At 33.8% G+C, this 18,479-nt stretch overlaps 2 protein-coding genes across 2 annotated transcripts in view; both read left to right on the top strand.

Annotated features, from left to right (window-relative positions):
• LOC122719345 overlaps positions 1–4,132 on the top strand; it is a 91,340-nt gene extending 87,208 nt beyond the window's left edge. Inside the window, exons 13-16 of the mRNA XM_043945083.1 lie at positions 4–2,109; positions 2,180–2,277; positions 2,380–2,582; positions 4,127–4,132. Of these exons, the coding sequence (XP_043801018.1) occupies positions 4–2,109; positions 2,180–2,277; positions 2,380–2,582; positions 4,127–4,132 (2,413 nt within the window). The remainder of the gene's footprint in view (positions 1–3; positions 2,110–2,179; positions 2,278–2,379; positions 2,583–4,126) is intronic.
• A 2,382-nt stretch (positions 4,133–6,514) lies between these two features.
• Positions 6,515–15,500, top strand: LOC122719389 (the record flags this gene model as incomplete). Its single annotated transcript, XM_043945123.1, has 2 exons — positions 6,515–7,096; positions 15,427–15,500. Coding segments are annotated over exons 1-2 (656 nt in total), but the record flags the coding sequence as incomplete, so codon positions are not given.
• Positions 15,501–18,479: the final 2,979 nt, after the last annotated feature.

Raw genomic sequence — 18,479 nt, 5'->3', positions numbered from 1 at the left:
CAGTGGTTATAGCGCTCGTCGTCGAAAACCGCTTCAACCACAACAACGACCACCGTCCAGGCAAGAAGGGACGGGTAAAAAACTACCTCCGACACCAACAAAACCAAGCAATGTTATTATCAATCGTATGCTTGCCACATCGAGCAGGCAACTGCCAAAGACTAGAACTCCTTCCGAGGAGAGCTATCACAAGTCTGACTACAACGAGGACTATAATTACGCTTATCGCAGCCAAGATAATTTACCTCAGGATACCTATATTGACAGTATATATAGCGAGAAAAGTGGTTACGACCAAGTGCACGCACCTGGCAAAACTCAATACGCTGAGGATAGTCAATACGGGTCCAGTTACACGCCCCAGGTCGATGACCAGTATGATCGTTCGTATCAAGAGCCACAGACACAGGATACGTACGATCAATCGTATTTACAAAACTCGTATAAGGACGAGTTTCAAAAGCCTTACGTGGAACAGAACACTCAGGTTTATCAGGATACGTATCAAGATATAACATATCCGAACGCGAGCCAACCGAATGATCAATACACTAGCCAACCGAACGATCAATACAGGAAAATGAGCAGGGATATGATAATAGACGACAATTACCAGGTGATGGGTGGTTATGATCAGAACAACGTTCAATATCAGGACAGGAAGAAAGTATCTACCTATAAGAATACGTATCAAGAGCAATACGATGGTTACAACGTGCCGTCGAGCGTATACGACCAAAATAACGTGACAAATACGTACAATCAATACCAACAAGAGCAATACGATTCTCAGTACAATATAAACACGTCGACTGATTACCAGAAGACATATCCGGATACCTATAATCAAGAAACGTACAACACAAAAGCCTATAGCCAAGAAACTTACAATCAGGACACGTATATTCAGGATACGTATAATCAAGAAACGTACCATCAGCAAGAAGAAACCTACAACCAGCAAGATACGTACAATCAGGTAGTGCCCATTTCGCAAAGTAATTACGAGGATACTTATAACAAACCCCAGAAGGATTACGTTAATTATCAAACACCGTATAGCAAAGAGGAGACTGTTAACATGACGTACGAGAATGATTATCAAGATCACTATCAAGAGCCTTACGAAGATTCTTATCACGAATCTTATCAGGAATCGTTCGAGGAACACTACAAAGAGAGTCCAGCTGCCAGTACTGAGAGAAGAGCAAGCGAAGTTCCGGAATTATCGGTGACCACGCCAAGAGGTCAGACGAGAACGAATGGATATCAATCGAGCGAATCGGACTATTACCTAATGTCTCAGGAAAGTCAAGACGTGTCCTCGAGAAAGAAGAAGCACGAGAAACGTGAACCTAGCCCTCTCGTCCAACAAAATACCGATTCCTTGGAATCCAAAGACGACGAATTGAAGGAAATCGAAACTGCCGTGAGTTCTATTAGTAGCATTCCACAGAAGAAAGGAATCAGCGATTATCCGACACCTGCTGACTCCAGTTCCGTTGCTCCTACTTTGATCGAATCTCCCCAAAGCAGCCTTCAACCCGCTACAACGATGGTTAATCACGTAACAGCCAATCATATTCCAACGAGTATGACGGTGACGGCAATGGTTCACACAACGGGTAATGGAAAACGATTGACGAGAACTGAGTCGTATCAGGAGGAAGTGATCGAGGACGAAGAATATCCGGAAATCATACCAAAAGAACCGCAGAGAAAAGACTCGCAGTTATCGTATCAGAGTCAACATTCTTCCCAGCATAGCGTGCATTCTCAAAAACCAAAATTAACCAGAGGTGATTCTTACGCCTCCGACCACTTCCCCGAGGAATCGTACAGCAGAAGAAGTTCGTACGCGCAGTCAACGAGAAAAGACTCTTTCTCTTCAACTATACAAGAAAACTTTAAACCACCTCTCACCAGAACAGACTCGTACCAAAACAGAGGTAGCTACGGGCAGAACTTCAGTGCTCCTCAACCTATTTCCAGAGCTGAGAGTTATCAGCGTGGATACTTCAATGACCAAAAGTCTGTGGAGGAACCGGAAGTTAGCCTGAGCAATGCGGTGAACGACGACTACAAGATGAGGGAGGAGTCTCTTGAAAGGTAATTATATTGATATAATTTTATTCGAAAAAATTATATATCTACGCGTATTAATTGTTCGTTATTGAAGGTACGACGATGAACCAATGCTTCGTGATTCTCGGGAGGATTCGTTGATGGACACGTACAAAGCTACACCGCCGATGTCGCATACCGATAGTCCACGCGGTAAGATTATTTTTTTTATTCTTTTCATCCAATGTGCATAATTACAATCTTCTTTACTCAAATTAATGATGTATATTAATATTTTTACTTGTCGGCTTACAGGAAGCATAACGAAACAAGCGTCTTTAGAAGAAAGTGTTCAAATGGATACTCCACCGAGAAGTCCACCAGAACCACCACCGGATAAGGAGCTTCTAGAGATGGTTGGAGCTGCACCAGTGCCTACACAGTTGAAAGAAAGACCAGAGATGACGGCAAAGCAACGATGGCATTGGGCGTATAACCAAATAGTGATGCAACTACGGGTGAGTAATTATAATAAATCATATTTTTCTTTAATAGTAAGTACTTTAAAAATAATTTTAAAGTTCAATTAATATTTAAAAAAAATACGAACAATTCGAAAAGTTCAATGAACGTATATCGAAACGATAAAGTTGCTACAGAAATAGACACAGAGATCTCGAATGAAAATGAAATGAAAATGACTTTCCATTTCATCGAGGCAATCGACCTTAATGGCGACCTTCCGTAAAATCATGCTGGCGACCCGCATTTTTCCACTAGACCTTCACTGTTACAACGACGGCCTTGTCGATCATTAGTTTCACGATTGAATTAATTTGTCACGTATTATCGACCCTCTCGAGATTCCATCCACGAGTTCCGTACTTTATCACCTGTGTAACTCACGTCGTGTCCCATTGGAAGGTTGCCACGAGTCCGTTGATCCTTGTCGACATAAGTTCACGATATAAAGTAGACTCGTTAATCGTAGTTGTGAATAAATGAATTTGAAATCACAATATGTGATTTACAATGAAAAATTTTTGATAGACTTTTTTTGGAATTGAAATATGCAAACAATTTTAGAAAATCTAATTACTTAAAAAAGAGATGATACAACATATTAAAAAATGTTGTTTAATTATCAGTAATTTTAACGAATTGAAAATTCATACAAAATCAATAATTTGAATAATAATATAAATTTAAATCTCGAATACATTCATTATATCAAACTCGTGTAATAAGAAAGAAAAAAAAAAAACTTCGTCATCCGCGAACACAGATAATCAGAGAAAATTACGCACGTCCTAGAAAGCACAGGGACGCATAAATTACGAATAACACGTGATATCGCAATGGATATAGTTATCTATGCCAGTTATAAACGAACAATGAATGTTCATTAACGTTTTATCGAGAACCTTCGGGAAGAAATACGAGATTAAGTCGACGCAAATACTCACACACATAGAGAGTGCACAAAGGAGCGTAATCATCATTCTGAATAGGAGAAAAAAATTTCAAGTAGACAATTCGATACGATTAATTAACGAGTCTCTAGAAAAAAAAAGAGAAGAAAAGAAAAAGAACAAAAAAGAACGAGAAAACGAAGAAGAAGAAAATGAAAGAAAGAAATAAGTGTTTTGTAAATCAAATCCCATTGCGTGGAAAGGAGTGTAGGGTGCGTTTTATCGGCCTCCTTGTCACCTTGAAAATATCCGTTGCTCTTTGGAAGCAGCGGATTAACCAACTCTAACACGAAACTTCCATTAACGCAGCCTTGTCGCCCAATCGTGTCATTCTAAGTACGCACCTGACGCGCTCCTGGAAACCTTTCCAGTCCAGATATACGAAGAGTAGCTGGCCTCCACGATGGAAAATGTAAATTCGTCCTGGTGACACGCGAATCGAAGTTGGAGACTTGACTAGTTTTTGCTCGTTTCTCGAACTCGTTTTAGATATTTTCGCCAGGACTTGTCTATGATCAAATTGCAGCTGAACGTAATTTAAATTCTATAGGATTCTCTTATCGTGTTATCTTTGGATCTTGTGCTTGTAGATTTGATAAATTTGATTGTCGTGATTTTTTTGAAGGGAGGGGGAAGGGTGAGATGAGAGATAAATATTTCTTTATTAAAGAAAATCGTTGGATAATTAATTGTTAGTGTTCATTAAACTTTGAATTTTGTATATAATGTTTCAATCGAACGAAGGAGTTACTTTTGTTTTTATATTTCAAAATAATTTCGAAGAGTTTAATTAAAAAATTAATATATCAGCATGTAATCATTAAGATTTCATCGTCGGAAAAAGTAAACTCGATAAATTTAACCGCGATAATAATTCAATTTAATAATTTCTTACATTGTAGTTTTTCTCCAAATAATAATTTCACTAAATATTCTTTAAAGTCTCGTCGTTTGCATCGAGTTAAGAGATTTCTCGAGCCGGAATTTTCTGGATTTTCGCATAGAAGATGATGCATGGCCCCTTTCTCTTTTCTCTTTATTTCTTCTTTAAGAGAGGAACTAGGATGCCATTTATCCTGAAAGCTTTAACTTGAACAGAGTTTCTTGTTGAGCTGTGAGCGTTGATTCGAACGATTTACAAGAGCTTACAAACGTCCATTTGTGACTATTATCTTTGAATCGTTGAATAATGCAAATATCTTTTTATACTCGATCATTTCCATTTTGACGAATTCGACTGGCATACAATAATACAGATCTCTTATACCTTAAGTAATCAATAAGTTTGGTTTTTATGATCGATAGTTGAAAAAGTTTTATTTATAATATTTATTTTTTCTCTTTTTGTATTAATATTTAACTGGATATTTATATATAGATATAAACTTTTTCAATTTGAAAAATTAATTCAAACTAAATTTTTTACATAATACAATAAAGTATCAAAAAATTATTAGTGATGAGGATATAACCGTTTAAAAAATACAATCAAGAAATTTAAAAAAATAAGTATTAAACAGTCTACTGCTTCCAACTTTAACTTGCATCTAACAATTCAATTAATCTTTCTTCTTCGAAAACAATAATTAGAACAGAAGCGGATCTAAAAAAAAATTTCCGACTCAAAACAAAATAAAACTATGCAAATCCACATTCGAAGGCACGGCACGTTCCCTCCTCCTCCCTCTAAAAACTCGTTCTCTTTCCAACCTCGCAATCTATGTAGGCCAGTCGGCCTAACCGCAATCGGAAGCCCGTATGCGTTAAAAAATTAACGATATCACCTTCCTCCTCAAGGTCTTCCTCTCCCACTGTATATCGTTATCACTCGTAGCCACTCGTCAACCAACTTCGTATCCTTTTCGTATTAGTCGACGGTACGATGATCAGGCAGGACCGATCGTCATCCTCGCCTGAATCGTTGGAGTGGAAAAAATTGGAGAAGATTTTTCTTATTTTGCCGAGCAACAGTGGGAAAGGGAATCCGAGGGAATCGACGACGACAACGACGACGACGACGGGAGAGGAAGAGAGCTCGTCGAATGACGAGTTATCGATCGTTATTAGGCTTTTATTAGAAAGGAAGTATCGGCGATGGCAAAGGGGACATCCGCACGGGGGGTCGTGTTAACTTAAGTGAAAATATCGCCAAGAGGTCCGATCAGGGGCTGACCACCCCCTTCGCCTTAATTCCCTGCACGATCTGTCGGGGAGTCTGATCGCGGTGCTCTTAGGAACAAGATGCTCCCATCCACGCCTCCGCTCCACGATTTTTATTACCGTTGCGAAACTTGATAAACTCTTGAAAAAATTGTTTGTTGATAATAATCAGCGACAGTGTGGTGGAAGAAGAATGGAAGAAAGAGATAACATTTTTCTTCGATATCGTTCATTCGGATTGTTCGTGGTCGCGAACTGTTATTGGAAATTATCAAAGTGTGCTCGCCAAGTGTTGCTCGTCGAACGCTCGAAGGAGTCGTGCTCTCGTTGGAGAATTATCGAGCGATCGGTTGCTCGGAATGCGGAACGCGTCCTACAAATTCCAACTTCCGAAGCTTGATAACGGGACGACCGGAAGGGGTTCAACGGCAAGCCCGGATGCCGGTATATCGCCTGGCTAATGATATCCTACCGGCAATCAGGAGTTGGAGCAGTGCTGAAAATGATCGCGTGAATATCGCGTGCCATTCGATCCTCACTGCTCTTTTTTCCCCTATTATTACACGTCTATTTGATACGTCTATTGTTGTTATACGTACATTTTTACGTATTTTTATACATATATATATATATATATATATATATCGAATATAAAATTGAAAAAAGTTGAAACTTTTTTTACATCAAGGGGAGAGAGGAGACTCATTTTTTTGATAGATCAAGAATAATCGATATTTAAGAATTTAAGTCGATACTTTTCGATAATATATAAAAGAAAGAAGAGAAGAAGAGAAAGCAAAAGATAAATAAAAAAAAAAATGGAGTCTCGAGAGAAGTCAACGGAATGGGCTCTCCTTTTCCCACTGAAGGCGGGTCTGTTCGCGATGAAGTCCTCCCTGTCCTCGAGGAGCGTGAACCGAGAGAAAGAACGGGTGGCGAAGAAGAACGAATTATTGAAGCCTAGAATACGTCGTGGATCCTCGTTGTCGGATCTGGACAAGCTCCAAAATAAACCGGATGTGGCCAGATCGACGGAGAAATGCTCCGAGTCCCTTCCACACTCGCCCGCCTTGTCGAGAACGAATCTTCAGTCGGGGAATCTGTACGTGAGGGGCAGCATAGGGGATCTGATGAACATGAAGAAGTACGGGGCGTCCACGTGGAGCGTGAGAAGCGAAAGTTTGATCGCGAGGGTTGTGCCTCTGAGCACCGTGACCCCGAGGCAGAGCCCGCCTCGAGAGAAAAGCGAGCCGGAGGATCTCGAGGACGAGATGCAGGACGACTTTCACGTGTCCGACAAACCTTTGACATGCGCCCAAAGAACGCAGAGGCTCAGCAAACTCATCAAGAAGCACAGGCGGATAATGGTGTTCAGCCCTAGAAGCGTGAAGCGAGATCTCGTAAGTTGGGAGATAGTGATGGTGGGAATACGATCTAAGTTTGGCTTGGAAATAGATGTAACAGTGTTTCTGAAGAGATTATGAAATTTCGGGATTCTTAAAGAAGTCGAAAGATGTTTGGGGTGGATGATGATTCATGGAATTATATTAGGTTGATAATTCTAAAGGAATAGTTGCGGAATTTTATTTCTTCCTCGTTTCTTTTTTTTTTTTGAAAAAATAGAAAAATTCTTGGTATTCTTGATCTTTGCTTCATAGAACAAATATTTTGGTGTCTTTGATTCCGTGGAAAAATCTTTCTTAAATATTCCTTAATAGGATATTTTGAAAAAATATTCTATTTAGTTTCCATGAAACAAATTTTTGTTAAATCCTCTTTAATTTCTAGTATCATTTAGCTCAGTTTAAAAATCTCCTGCACGTTTATTTGTTAATATAACGAAAGTAGGATTATTATATTCACAATACAAGTAAAAATTTCACATCTTCGATATACTTTTTCCATCATTCCCTGCGATTAATGGATCGATATCATCTTTGCATGTGAAATTTTGTTCTTCTTCTATTTTTATCTTATCCCACTCATCGTTGTTATGATGAAAATATGAATACATATATTCAAAGAGATGGTGCTCACATACCAGTTAAAAAAACGATGTTATCGACCATGAACAATGGAGGCGCGAAGGATCTGAAACTAGAGACGCCTTGTTAAACTTGAAACAGCTTTTGCAGTCATGGCGAAAGACACTTACAGAGGTTGAAATATTCATGTTACATCCATCTCTCTCTCTTTCTCTCTCTCTCTCTCTCTATATATATATATACATATGCCTTTGCTACGATGCTCAATCAGCAGGTGGCCTGTATTTTCTCTCTCTTTCGCTCATCATTGTGGCTGTTGTTTTGGACGAGGCTTCTTATCTTTCGAGAAAGGCCTCGTTCCTAGCTGCTTTATTCCAAGGAATTAGCCGAGACGAATGCATTTGCCCCTCAGAAACGAAATTTCCATCGTATATAGTGAATATATAACGTACCTTGCAGTTTCTCCAGCTTAGAGATTATCTTGGGATTAATTTTGCGAATTCTTTGAATGTACATACTCCTCTCTTCTTTTTTTTCCCCCCTTTTTTTGGAGCCATTTTGAAGACTTTGAATAAAATGAATAATAGGATTGTGAAATGTTTCTCTTTTTATTTATTATAGATAAGAGAGACAGATTTTTTCGAATCGAATCTGATTAAATTACAATTGATCAATTCTAATAGTTCTAAGTAAATTTTCGGTAAAATTTTCTTAAAAATTGAAAAATATATGCTCGTTTAAGATATACATTTTCTCTCATTTAACATTCTTTAACGAATTCTATCGTCAAAGTGAATCGATGAAATTCTCTATGAAGGAGTGAAATTTAAGAGAAACACGCATCGAGAATCTTTCTTAAGTAAAAAATTGAAGATTTGACGTTCAATTCCAATCGCATACGATTCATGAATAAGTCCGTAATGTTATTTCTCCGAACGAGAAATCGCATTTCCTTCGAAATTTCCTTTTTCTTCTTACATCTCGCGTTTCTAGAGATCTGGCTGAAATTTTCTCCTCCCTTTCTTCCAAGGCAACCACTATCACGAAACATATTCCTGATACGTACACATTTGCCGTGTATGCAAATAGTTTTTAACATCCTGCATACGCTTTCAAACATTTCATAGTGAATATACTTCCTGTTATAAATTTCAACATACTGACGTATTAGAAGTTACGATTGCTTATGTTGATCTGAAAATATGATAATTTCTTGTTATTTCACGAGTACTTGTTTTTATTGTAAATCTGATTTTTTTTTTAAGATGTGCAAACTATGTAATATTTTACTAGTTAATAAATTCTTCGTTTAATAATAATTTCGTATAATTTTTCTCGACTATAGAGATATTAAAATTATTTAATATTTGTTTAATATTTTTTGATGATGTATTTTAATCTAACAAAATTAAAAAACTGCCGTAAAATGTTAGAATACGTTTAAATTAAATATTTTATTTTATTTTAAAAACTTTTAAATATTTTCAATTTAAGATTTCTCCTTTTAACGTCCGAAATTTCCTTCCTACAAAATTATTAATTAAAATTATTAATTAAGTAACTAAGATTAGAATCAGATTGAATTTATTTTTCTTAACAAGAATAAAGAAAGTGTTACAAAGAAAATTTTAAAAGGTTTTTAAATCCTAGTTTTCGAGAAAATTAAATTTAAAAATATTGCGTTTGACGATTTGTTGACTGTACATATATACATGCACATTCAATCTCAATTTTCTCAAAAAAAAAAAAAAAAAAAAAAAAATTAAACGATTTAATGATTTTCAATGTTATTTTTTCACATAAAATTATCTCCTCTGCTCGGTTGTACAATCAACAAATGATGAAACGTCCTATTAATATAATCTTTTTGTAAAATGAAAATATCGTTTTATAACACGAGATATTCTTGAAATTGGTCGAATTTTCGAAAGAAATTCGGTAAAAATCCCGGAGGAAATCCTTGAAACCACCTGTTTTTGAAAACAGTTCCCAAGAATTTGCATACTTTTGTACGGTCATGTAGCTGGTAATTTTTCCTTCTTCCTGTGTGTCACTCGTGAAACACAGAAACCGCGTTCGAGCTTTTAACTTTTGTCTAGTTGTCTCTCGTTCGCCTCTACGCGTAAAGGGAATTTTTTCAGTTTACTCGTTTCACAAATGTTCAGGGGGAAAAGGAAAATGCACGTATACACACATAAAGTTAACGAACGAAGTTTCTTCTTTTATGGATCAAAGGTTAAAAGACGAATTTTTTTTTTTAATTTTTTTTTTGTTTCGAAATAAATACAATTCTTCAATAGATTCTCTAATATATAATTTTATCTAGTTTATTTTCTTTAGTTTATTATTTAATTTATTATTAGGATGTTAAAAGTAGTGGCATAAATTACATTTATTTTGATATAGAAAAATATTTAGAAATTAATTATTTAATTTAAGAAAAGAATTTTGAAATCAGATGATTTTTTACATTATTCGATTTCAATATTGGCTTTAATTTATGAAATTGTAGCATAATTCCATTTTCTATCGATTTACTCCACTTTGATTCTCAATTGTGTAATTTCAATATTGAAATTTGATTGATTCTACAATTTTCTTGTTTACTAATTTGATTCTACATTTATCTTCGTTTCGATATTTTTTATTTTTTTAACTATCTAGTTTGTAATAAAATTATACAAAATTGTTTCAATATTACACGATATTATATTTTAATTTCTCAATATTTTCTTCTTTCTTTCTTAACTGACCCAATTGCCTAGTTTATAAAGAAATGCAAAGTTATTAGGAACTCATACTACTATTTTTTAAAATGATTTAAATCATTAAAAAATAATTAAAGATGATTATCTTCGAAACGAAAACATAAGTAAGAAATTGAGAAAGTAAAAATCTGCATAATTACTTCTACTTTACGAGCTGGATAAACTCGTAAAGTAGAGTTTCAATGCACGAGTTTAATTTCTACTGATCAACAACGTTGATTAATCTTAAGCGCTGGATGAGTGTTGCCTTACTCAAGATCGACCACCTCGACCTCCTGTTGCCTTACTAATTCTTGATTAACTAACAACGGATCAGAAACCAACTATAATTGATTCAGTAACTCCAACCGAATCGTGATTAGTTCCTAACTTGATATTTGGTTGTTCAACTCGTTAGCCATTACTGCATCCTTAAGACGATAATAATTTTCCACTTTCGAAATTTCTCGCCTGGAATTACCTTTCAGCATCAAAATCCATAGGAATTAACATGAAAATCATTCTTTAATTTTTATATTAATTCGTAAGTTTATAAATAACATTCTTCGTGTTATTAAAATTTAATTTCCTTCGTATTTAATCTTTTGTGTGAACATCTGAATATATTTTCCACTTTCTTAAAATGCAAATTCATATCACGATTGATCTGAGGAAAAAGTTCAAAGAAATAGAGAACGAGAATTCCTATAAGAATCGAAACTATATATATCTATCGTATCACATTTATCATAAAAAAAAAAAAAAAGAAATCATCTTAGAAAAAAAGCTAAAAAAATTTTGAGATAAGAAGTGGCGAGTACTTTGGAGAATCTCTTGGAAAAGTGCGATACCCGTCGGATGATTTTCTTTTTTACCCTCCTCTGGGAATCGAATAAGAAGTGCGCAGGTGGCAAGGACGAAGTTTATAACACCTTGCCAACTTTCTCACACGTATTTCCGGGAGAAAATACGGGTTACAAGAGTTTTTGGCGAGAGAAGTCGAGCACAGTGGTATATCCTGGTGTACGAGCAACGTCGTGTATCGTTTTATTATCGGTCGATGAAAGATCGTGGTTATTGCCGATACGGCCATAAATCTCAATTGTTCGAAACGCTATTTCTGCATTCAAACGGTGTGAAAAGATTCATTGAGATTCGAGATTCGAATCACAATTCGCAGGACTATGATCGCGTATCGTACACGATAATCGATTAACAATTTAATTTTTCGTATGTTTTAAGACTATCTGAAAAAATTGTGCTCTTATTCAACGATAGAATAGATTATCTTATACGATTGTTATAACAGTATCACGAGATTTAATGGATAATCGTATTTTTGAATAAAAGTTAATAATAGTATTGCCAAAAAATGAAATAGTTGAGTTTAACAATTTCATTTGATTTTAGCGTTAATAAGGAGTTTAATTTTCTTCGAGTTTAATTATTTCTATCTTATAAAATTCTGAAAATAATTTTGTTTATAGAAAGATATTATAGAAAGATTGAAATAGTAAATACTATATCCATTTATTTTCAATCTATAAAGCTTCTTAAAAAAGAAGAAAAAAGAAAATTAAAACATTAAAACATTATTATTTATTCTCAAACAATCGAACATTTCATATCCCAAACCCTAAATCAAATTCAAGCACGATATCAAAATATCTTCGATATCCATCCTCATCTCTTCCTGTTCAATCGCAAGTACCTTAATCAACTCAACACCCACCTTGTCACATCAACCACGTTCAAAATCAATTTTCAATCTAAGTATCGCCCATGGAAACACCGTCCGCGTAATTGCCACGCTACACTTTCAATGTTTGAAGAGCACACAGAGAGAGAGAGAGAGAGAGAGAGAGAGAGAGAAAGAGAAAGAGAGAGAAAGACACGTGTTTTCGCAGCCGAGCACATTCATAACAACGATTGGGTCATCGTGATACTCTTGTATATATATATATATACCACGTAATCGAGCTCGTGGTTTCATCGAGACGAGGATGCTCAAAGGGATAAGAGTGGATGGACAAGAGGGAAACAATCAATCTTGGATTAACTGATCGGATCGTGCCTTCGGTTTCCACTCCTTCGCACGGATAATTCTCTAGGCTCTTGTTAACATGGCTCTGATCGACTTGCAGCGTAAGAAGCGATGATAATAAATGATCTGGCTGTTAGGCGAATCAAGCTTTTGATCGGGATTATTTGTCAGATCGATTCGAGAGCCTCATCGAATTCAGAGTTTAATGCTCGTAGATTTCATTGACTTGAGTTTGAGCACGAATTATTACGGCTCCTTTATCTCTTTGCGACAATCACTTTTGATTTGTGAAAATATTTGCAAATATTTTTTATTATTTAAATATTATTCGAAGAAACCATCGACACCAAAATCGTGTTTAATATATTTTAAATGATTTAAATTTCTCGATATTTAATATCATTTCCACGATACTCATTATCATCTTTGCTTAAAATTTGATACTATAAAATGTGAAATTTAATAAAACAAGAGAAAAAACATTCATTTCCATAATCCACTATTATCGAACTATTTTCTACCCAAATATTATTTCAAATCCATCCTCAACAAAGGCACATGCGATACACACACACCATCTCGACTCGCGTACCATCGAATTCCTTGGAAGGAATGAAACATCCTCGTCTTTTTTACTCTTCGAGAAAAAGAAAAAAGACCGATCTTAAAACACAAAGTTCCCTTTCAATTTGCAACGATTTATAGAAGAGATTGTTCTTGAAAAAGAAATTAAAGAGCCGCGCCCTGACCTCCGCCTCGCCTTTGACGATGTTCATATCTGTTGAATCGAGCCGATTGCTTCTGGTCCAGATATCCGGAAACCGTTTCCTTTTATCCGTCTCGCCAGGCAAACGACGAGACGACAACCGTCTTTACTCTCGCGTTTACAATACTTCTCTCCTCCTCCTCCTCCTCTTCCCCCCTCTCTATTCCTCGCTGTTTAACCGATCCGTGTCCACGAACGATCCTTCTTCGAGATTCGTTTCGATGGTGGATAGATAGGGCCAGACGGATTCAATCCTGTTAAGGAAACTTGAATCCTCGATTAAATTCAACGTGAACATGGAAATCATTTTCTTATTTCGTACACGTTCAACGTGAAATCTATTGCGAACTTGGAATTGTTCGTGACGTGATATTATTGGAGAAGGATGAATCGGTTTGGTTTCTTTTACGTAGTAATAGAACAATTTTTCTGAGAATATAAAGGATATATATATAAATCATTTTCCATCTCGATGATTTTTTTAATATATTTTCGAGATTTCAATGTTATGATTTTACTTGGTGATGGTTATTTTAGGGGAAATAGAAATATACAGAGGTTAATATATTCGTACATTTCGATTTTTAAAAATTTGTTATACAAAAATTATGAAGAATTGAAGGTTTATTTATTATCGAGTTACAAGCGATTATACAAGCGAAGTATGCGTGAAAGGAAGAGAGATGGAAATGAGATCGCTCTATCTCCGTTACTCTGCCGTTGCATTTATTATTCCTGTCTCTCTTTATCCAACGTGAATTTAAATTCGAAGTTCTAGAACGTAGAGGGTAGAATTTGAAATTCTATTTTCAAAAGCTCTCAGAAGCTCGATCTTCGTGTTTTTAAAGTGGATCGTGATTTGCTTGATACGATACGAATATCTTGTACGTACTAGAAATTATTGAAGATATTTGAAGATATTAAAATTAAAAATTCCCAGAATTACGAAAGAAAAATGATTTCTTCGTTTTATTTCGCTCATCCATACGTGCTATATACTTTGGATGCGCATTTCCAGTGCCGTAGCCAGACCTCATATTTATTCATGAGTACCTATGGAATAATTAAAACAACCTTTCCCGTCTGTTCGTATTTACAAGCAAAATTTTGTTCACCTCACTTCGTTTCATTCAAATATCAAGTCAATTTTAAGTAATAACACAGACGTTAAATTCTTTTCGTTAATTTTAAACTTCATTTTAAAGATAAATTATCGTGTGTAAAAATAACAATATTTTATTTTATTCATTTATACATTATCGTCTATTAACTCTATCTTATTAACGATTTAGAAATTTATTTTTCTTATCAAGTTAAACAACATAACGCGATACGATCAAATATTAATGTTACTTGTTACATTGTTAGTCAGGCAAATAAAATTGGACAACATCGTAACCACTTTCCTAGTTAGTTTTATCCGAAGGGATTTGCAATTTGAATTAATTATTCTAATTTCGTTTAATGCGTGTGAGGAGATTTCATGTAGGAAAGTTGATGAACAAGTTGAAAATTTTAATTGCTGTATTATTACTGCATATACCAATCCTTTCGCGGAATTAATTCGTTTCCGGCTACAGGTTACAGATGGCTCTGACATTTGATTAATTGAATGTGTGCCGAGTTTCAAATGAAACATCTTTCAAGATATATCTTAGTCTGAATTTATAAATATTTAATTAACATTCGCAATATTGACGATTATAATTTAAATAAAATCGTCGATGTCAATTGGATAAAACTTATTGTTTGCATATTTCATTTCGGTCAGCGTTTAATATACGATTTTTAAAATCAATTTGAAATTTTAATATTGTACAATTAAATATAAATTTAACAAAACGAAACCGATATCTCGTACTAACGAGAATGAGAGATTTTCAATCAACAAAATCAATATTTTATCAAAAAAGCATCGAATTATATACAAATCTGTATTCTCTTTAAGCAAAGAGCATTTTTAAAAATATCTCAAATTTTTTACGTTTCGATTATTCAGATTTTTAAATAAATCGTGACACACGTCCATTAATTATTAATCCTCCAAATTTAATTAATCAATCGTGCGAACGAATAGAATTTAAATCGAACAATTTCCACTTCGATTCGAATTCTTTTCTCAATAAAAAAAAATTCGATGAAAAGTGCACAAATACATTTAATGTTTTCGTTTTCTGTTACAGGTGAGTACCTTTTTTTCTGTTCAAATCCCATCCAAAAATCGCGTCGAAATTGTTGCATGAGTGAAATCGTGGATCGCAGGTGAGTCTTTGCGCGATGCTTTGCCCTTAATCAGTTTGAACAAGTGTCGACACGCGTATATATCATAACATTGAATAAATGATATCCGCGATACGATACCAATCATTTTACGCCCAACCTATAAACCGGTGTTTAAACCCTTTGAAACAGCGATATCAAGGATAACTTATTACCCTTAAGAGGGGTTCGAGTTTTCCGCCTTTAAAACGGGCGGAATTAATATGGATCGGATGCCGTTAAATATAAGATAAAGCGAGTACGTTGTCTTGACAATTTTATCATCCGATTTGTAATCCGAAAAAGTGTATATTTTTCCCGAGCAAAGCTTCACTTCTCGCATTAATATCGTTTTTTATCGTGACAAAGTGACTCACAATTCTTTGCAGCATTAATTAATTTTACAGGTACGAACGACTCTTTAATATTTTTGTTTTTTCCACTGGTTTGTATTTGAATTATTTTAATATTTCCATTCCATCAAATGATTAATAGAAGATACGATTTTAAAATCCAATTTTAAAGCAAAGATTTAATATTGAATTTTCGAATCGAATGGAATTTCATTTGCATTAAGAAACATTTGCATTAAGTTAATCATCCAGTGCTGGTAAATGAATGTAGATGTTTCAATTCTTTGTTTAAAACTTTGATATAATTATCGGAGGAAACCAAAATGACAAGTTCGTTCAGACGTTAACGAGTTCTTGGGATGACATGGTGATTAAATATGCACGAGATGTTTCGCAATGTATCGTATATATTTGGTATCGCGGATGTATTTTGAAGTAATCTTCGAAAATGGAAATTTCGATAGGTTACACTACGATTTGAAATTAACATTAAAATTTGAAAGACTTGCGCGAAAAAAACTTTTTTTTAAACCGAGATCTTTTTTTGTCTATCAAATATTGTATGGATATATATTTTTGCTTTATAGAATTTCTTTAATCAAGTTTCACTTGCTGAAATTATTCTCGTATAGTGATTTACTCAAATTTTTTTTTCGCGGATATTTTATTATTATATTGTTTACAATTAATTATTAAGAAGAAAAGGAACGTATAATTTATTGAAAAAACAGATTGCCAGAGCATTATGATTAACGATATTCATACAAAGATACAATGAATATTGTAATGTCAATTATTTCAGTTTAATCAACATTTGTATTTCTTTTTTCAAAATCTTCATATTCATGTATTTGTTATAATAAAACATTAATTAATTTTTGATAAAATATAAAGAATTTTAGATTACATTATAAAATTAGATTTACATTATAAAATTTGGCAAACAAAAGTTGCCACAAATAATCATTTATCAAATTTTCATACTTATTACGATCAGAGCGTTGAACTTTTAAATCTTCAATAATAGATACATGATACAATAAATTTTCATTTTAATTTTTCATTCATTTTTACATATTTTTTCTTTTTTTTTTTTACAAAATATATTTTTATATAAAACAATATAATCCATTGATAATGAAACTTTATCAATCAATTTAATATTACAAAGTTGAAAATTCGATTTCCACGGTATATTACTTTTAACGATAGATTTTCATTTCTGATGATATCGTATAACGGATCGTGATGTTAATTCGTTTAGATTACATCGAGAATTCCTTCGAGAGGCCTGATACCACTCGAAAATCCATTCGAACAAGTATTGATACGATTTACATTTTACGCGGTTACTCTGCGGCATTCTCTTGGCTAAATCGCCCTTAAATCCGTACATGATTTCGGTTTCAATACCAAACGTGTGTTTCCCACGGATTCTAACATCCCTGGTTAATTGACTCGTCCCCTTTTCTGTGTAAACCAGTTTATTAAGGTTCTACGCTAGTTTAAATTTACATAGAGATATCTGTATACGTGGCGGAAAGAGACGTGTGAAAGAGAAGAACGAGAGGAAATTAATATTATAATTAAAAATTGAAATATCTTTTTTTAACATAATGTTGAATTGATTTTATCAAAGTAATTAATTCTTGATGAAAAAGTTTTTTTTTTTTAACAGTATCTTTATTTTTATTTCCATAGTAAAATAATAATGTTTTTATCAGGATATTATTTCTATATTGAATTGTTATTAGTATTCATTGATAGGTGGAAAATAGAGACATAAAATGAAATGAATGTTAAGAGGATTATGAGACAGAATACAGATAAAATATTTTTCTAAAGTATTTTATTAGAGTATAATATGATACTTCAATTTTTTTTATTTCGATTTATTTTTTGAAAATAAATAATATTATCATATAATAAATATTATGAAGACGAAGAATGTTTTTGTTATGAAAAAAATAAATTTAATTACGATACTTTAATAAAATATTTATCTTACATGTATTTTAATTAAATTCATTCTATAACGAAAAACTTTCGCTTCTTTAGAATATTTATTATTATATTGTGATGATATCATCTATTTTAAAAAAAAAAATCTTAATTAAGAAAGACGTATGAAATTTCGTGCGAACACACGCAGGTTTGCCAATGTTTGAAGCGAAAGATTAAAATGTTCAACAGAGAAAAACAGAGTTGGTAGTGGTTTGACTGTTATATAATTTTTAATAAAACGGCCCGCTTAATTTGCCGTGTCAGCTTTCGATAAAGTTTCAGCAATTTATGTCGTGATATAATTAACGCGAACACACCAAAGACGTAACGATGTTAAACGATATTGCATACGCGCAAAAATTGAACTTTACTGTTGGTGTGAAAAGCTTAATAAAAAAGGATTAATTATAGATCGACGTGCGATTATTCTTTCACAGTTGCACTTTTTTTTCGTTTACAAAAAATAATATATTTCAATTATGCAGGAAAGAAAATATGTTTCGTCTTCCTTTTCATAAATCTAGTTATATTTTCGAACGAATGAAAACGAATTTTTATCGCCATAAAAAAAGAAATGCATTCGATATTTTCTATTTCGTTGCAAACGAAATATGTTATTATACGC

The sequence above is a fragment of the Apis laboriosa genome, unplaced genomic scaffold (genome assembly GCF_014066325.1).
Source record: "Apis laboriosa isolate Shangri-la unplaced genomic scaffold, ASM1406632v1 scaffold74_cov149, whole genome shotgun sequence".
NCBI classification, from domain to species: domain Eukaryota; kingdom Metazoa; phylum Arthropoda; class Insecta; order Hymenoptera; family Apidae; genus Apis; species Apis laboriosa.
This window is presented reverse-complemented; position numbering and strand designations above follow the sequence as displayed.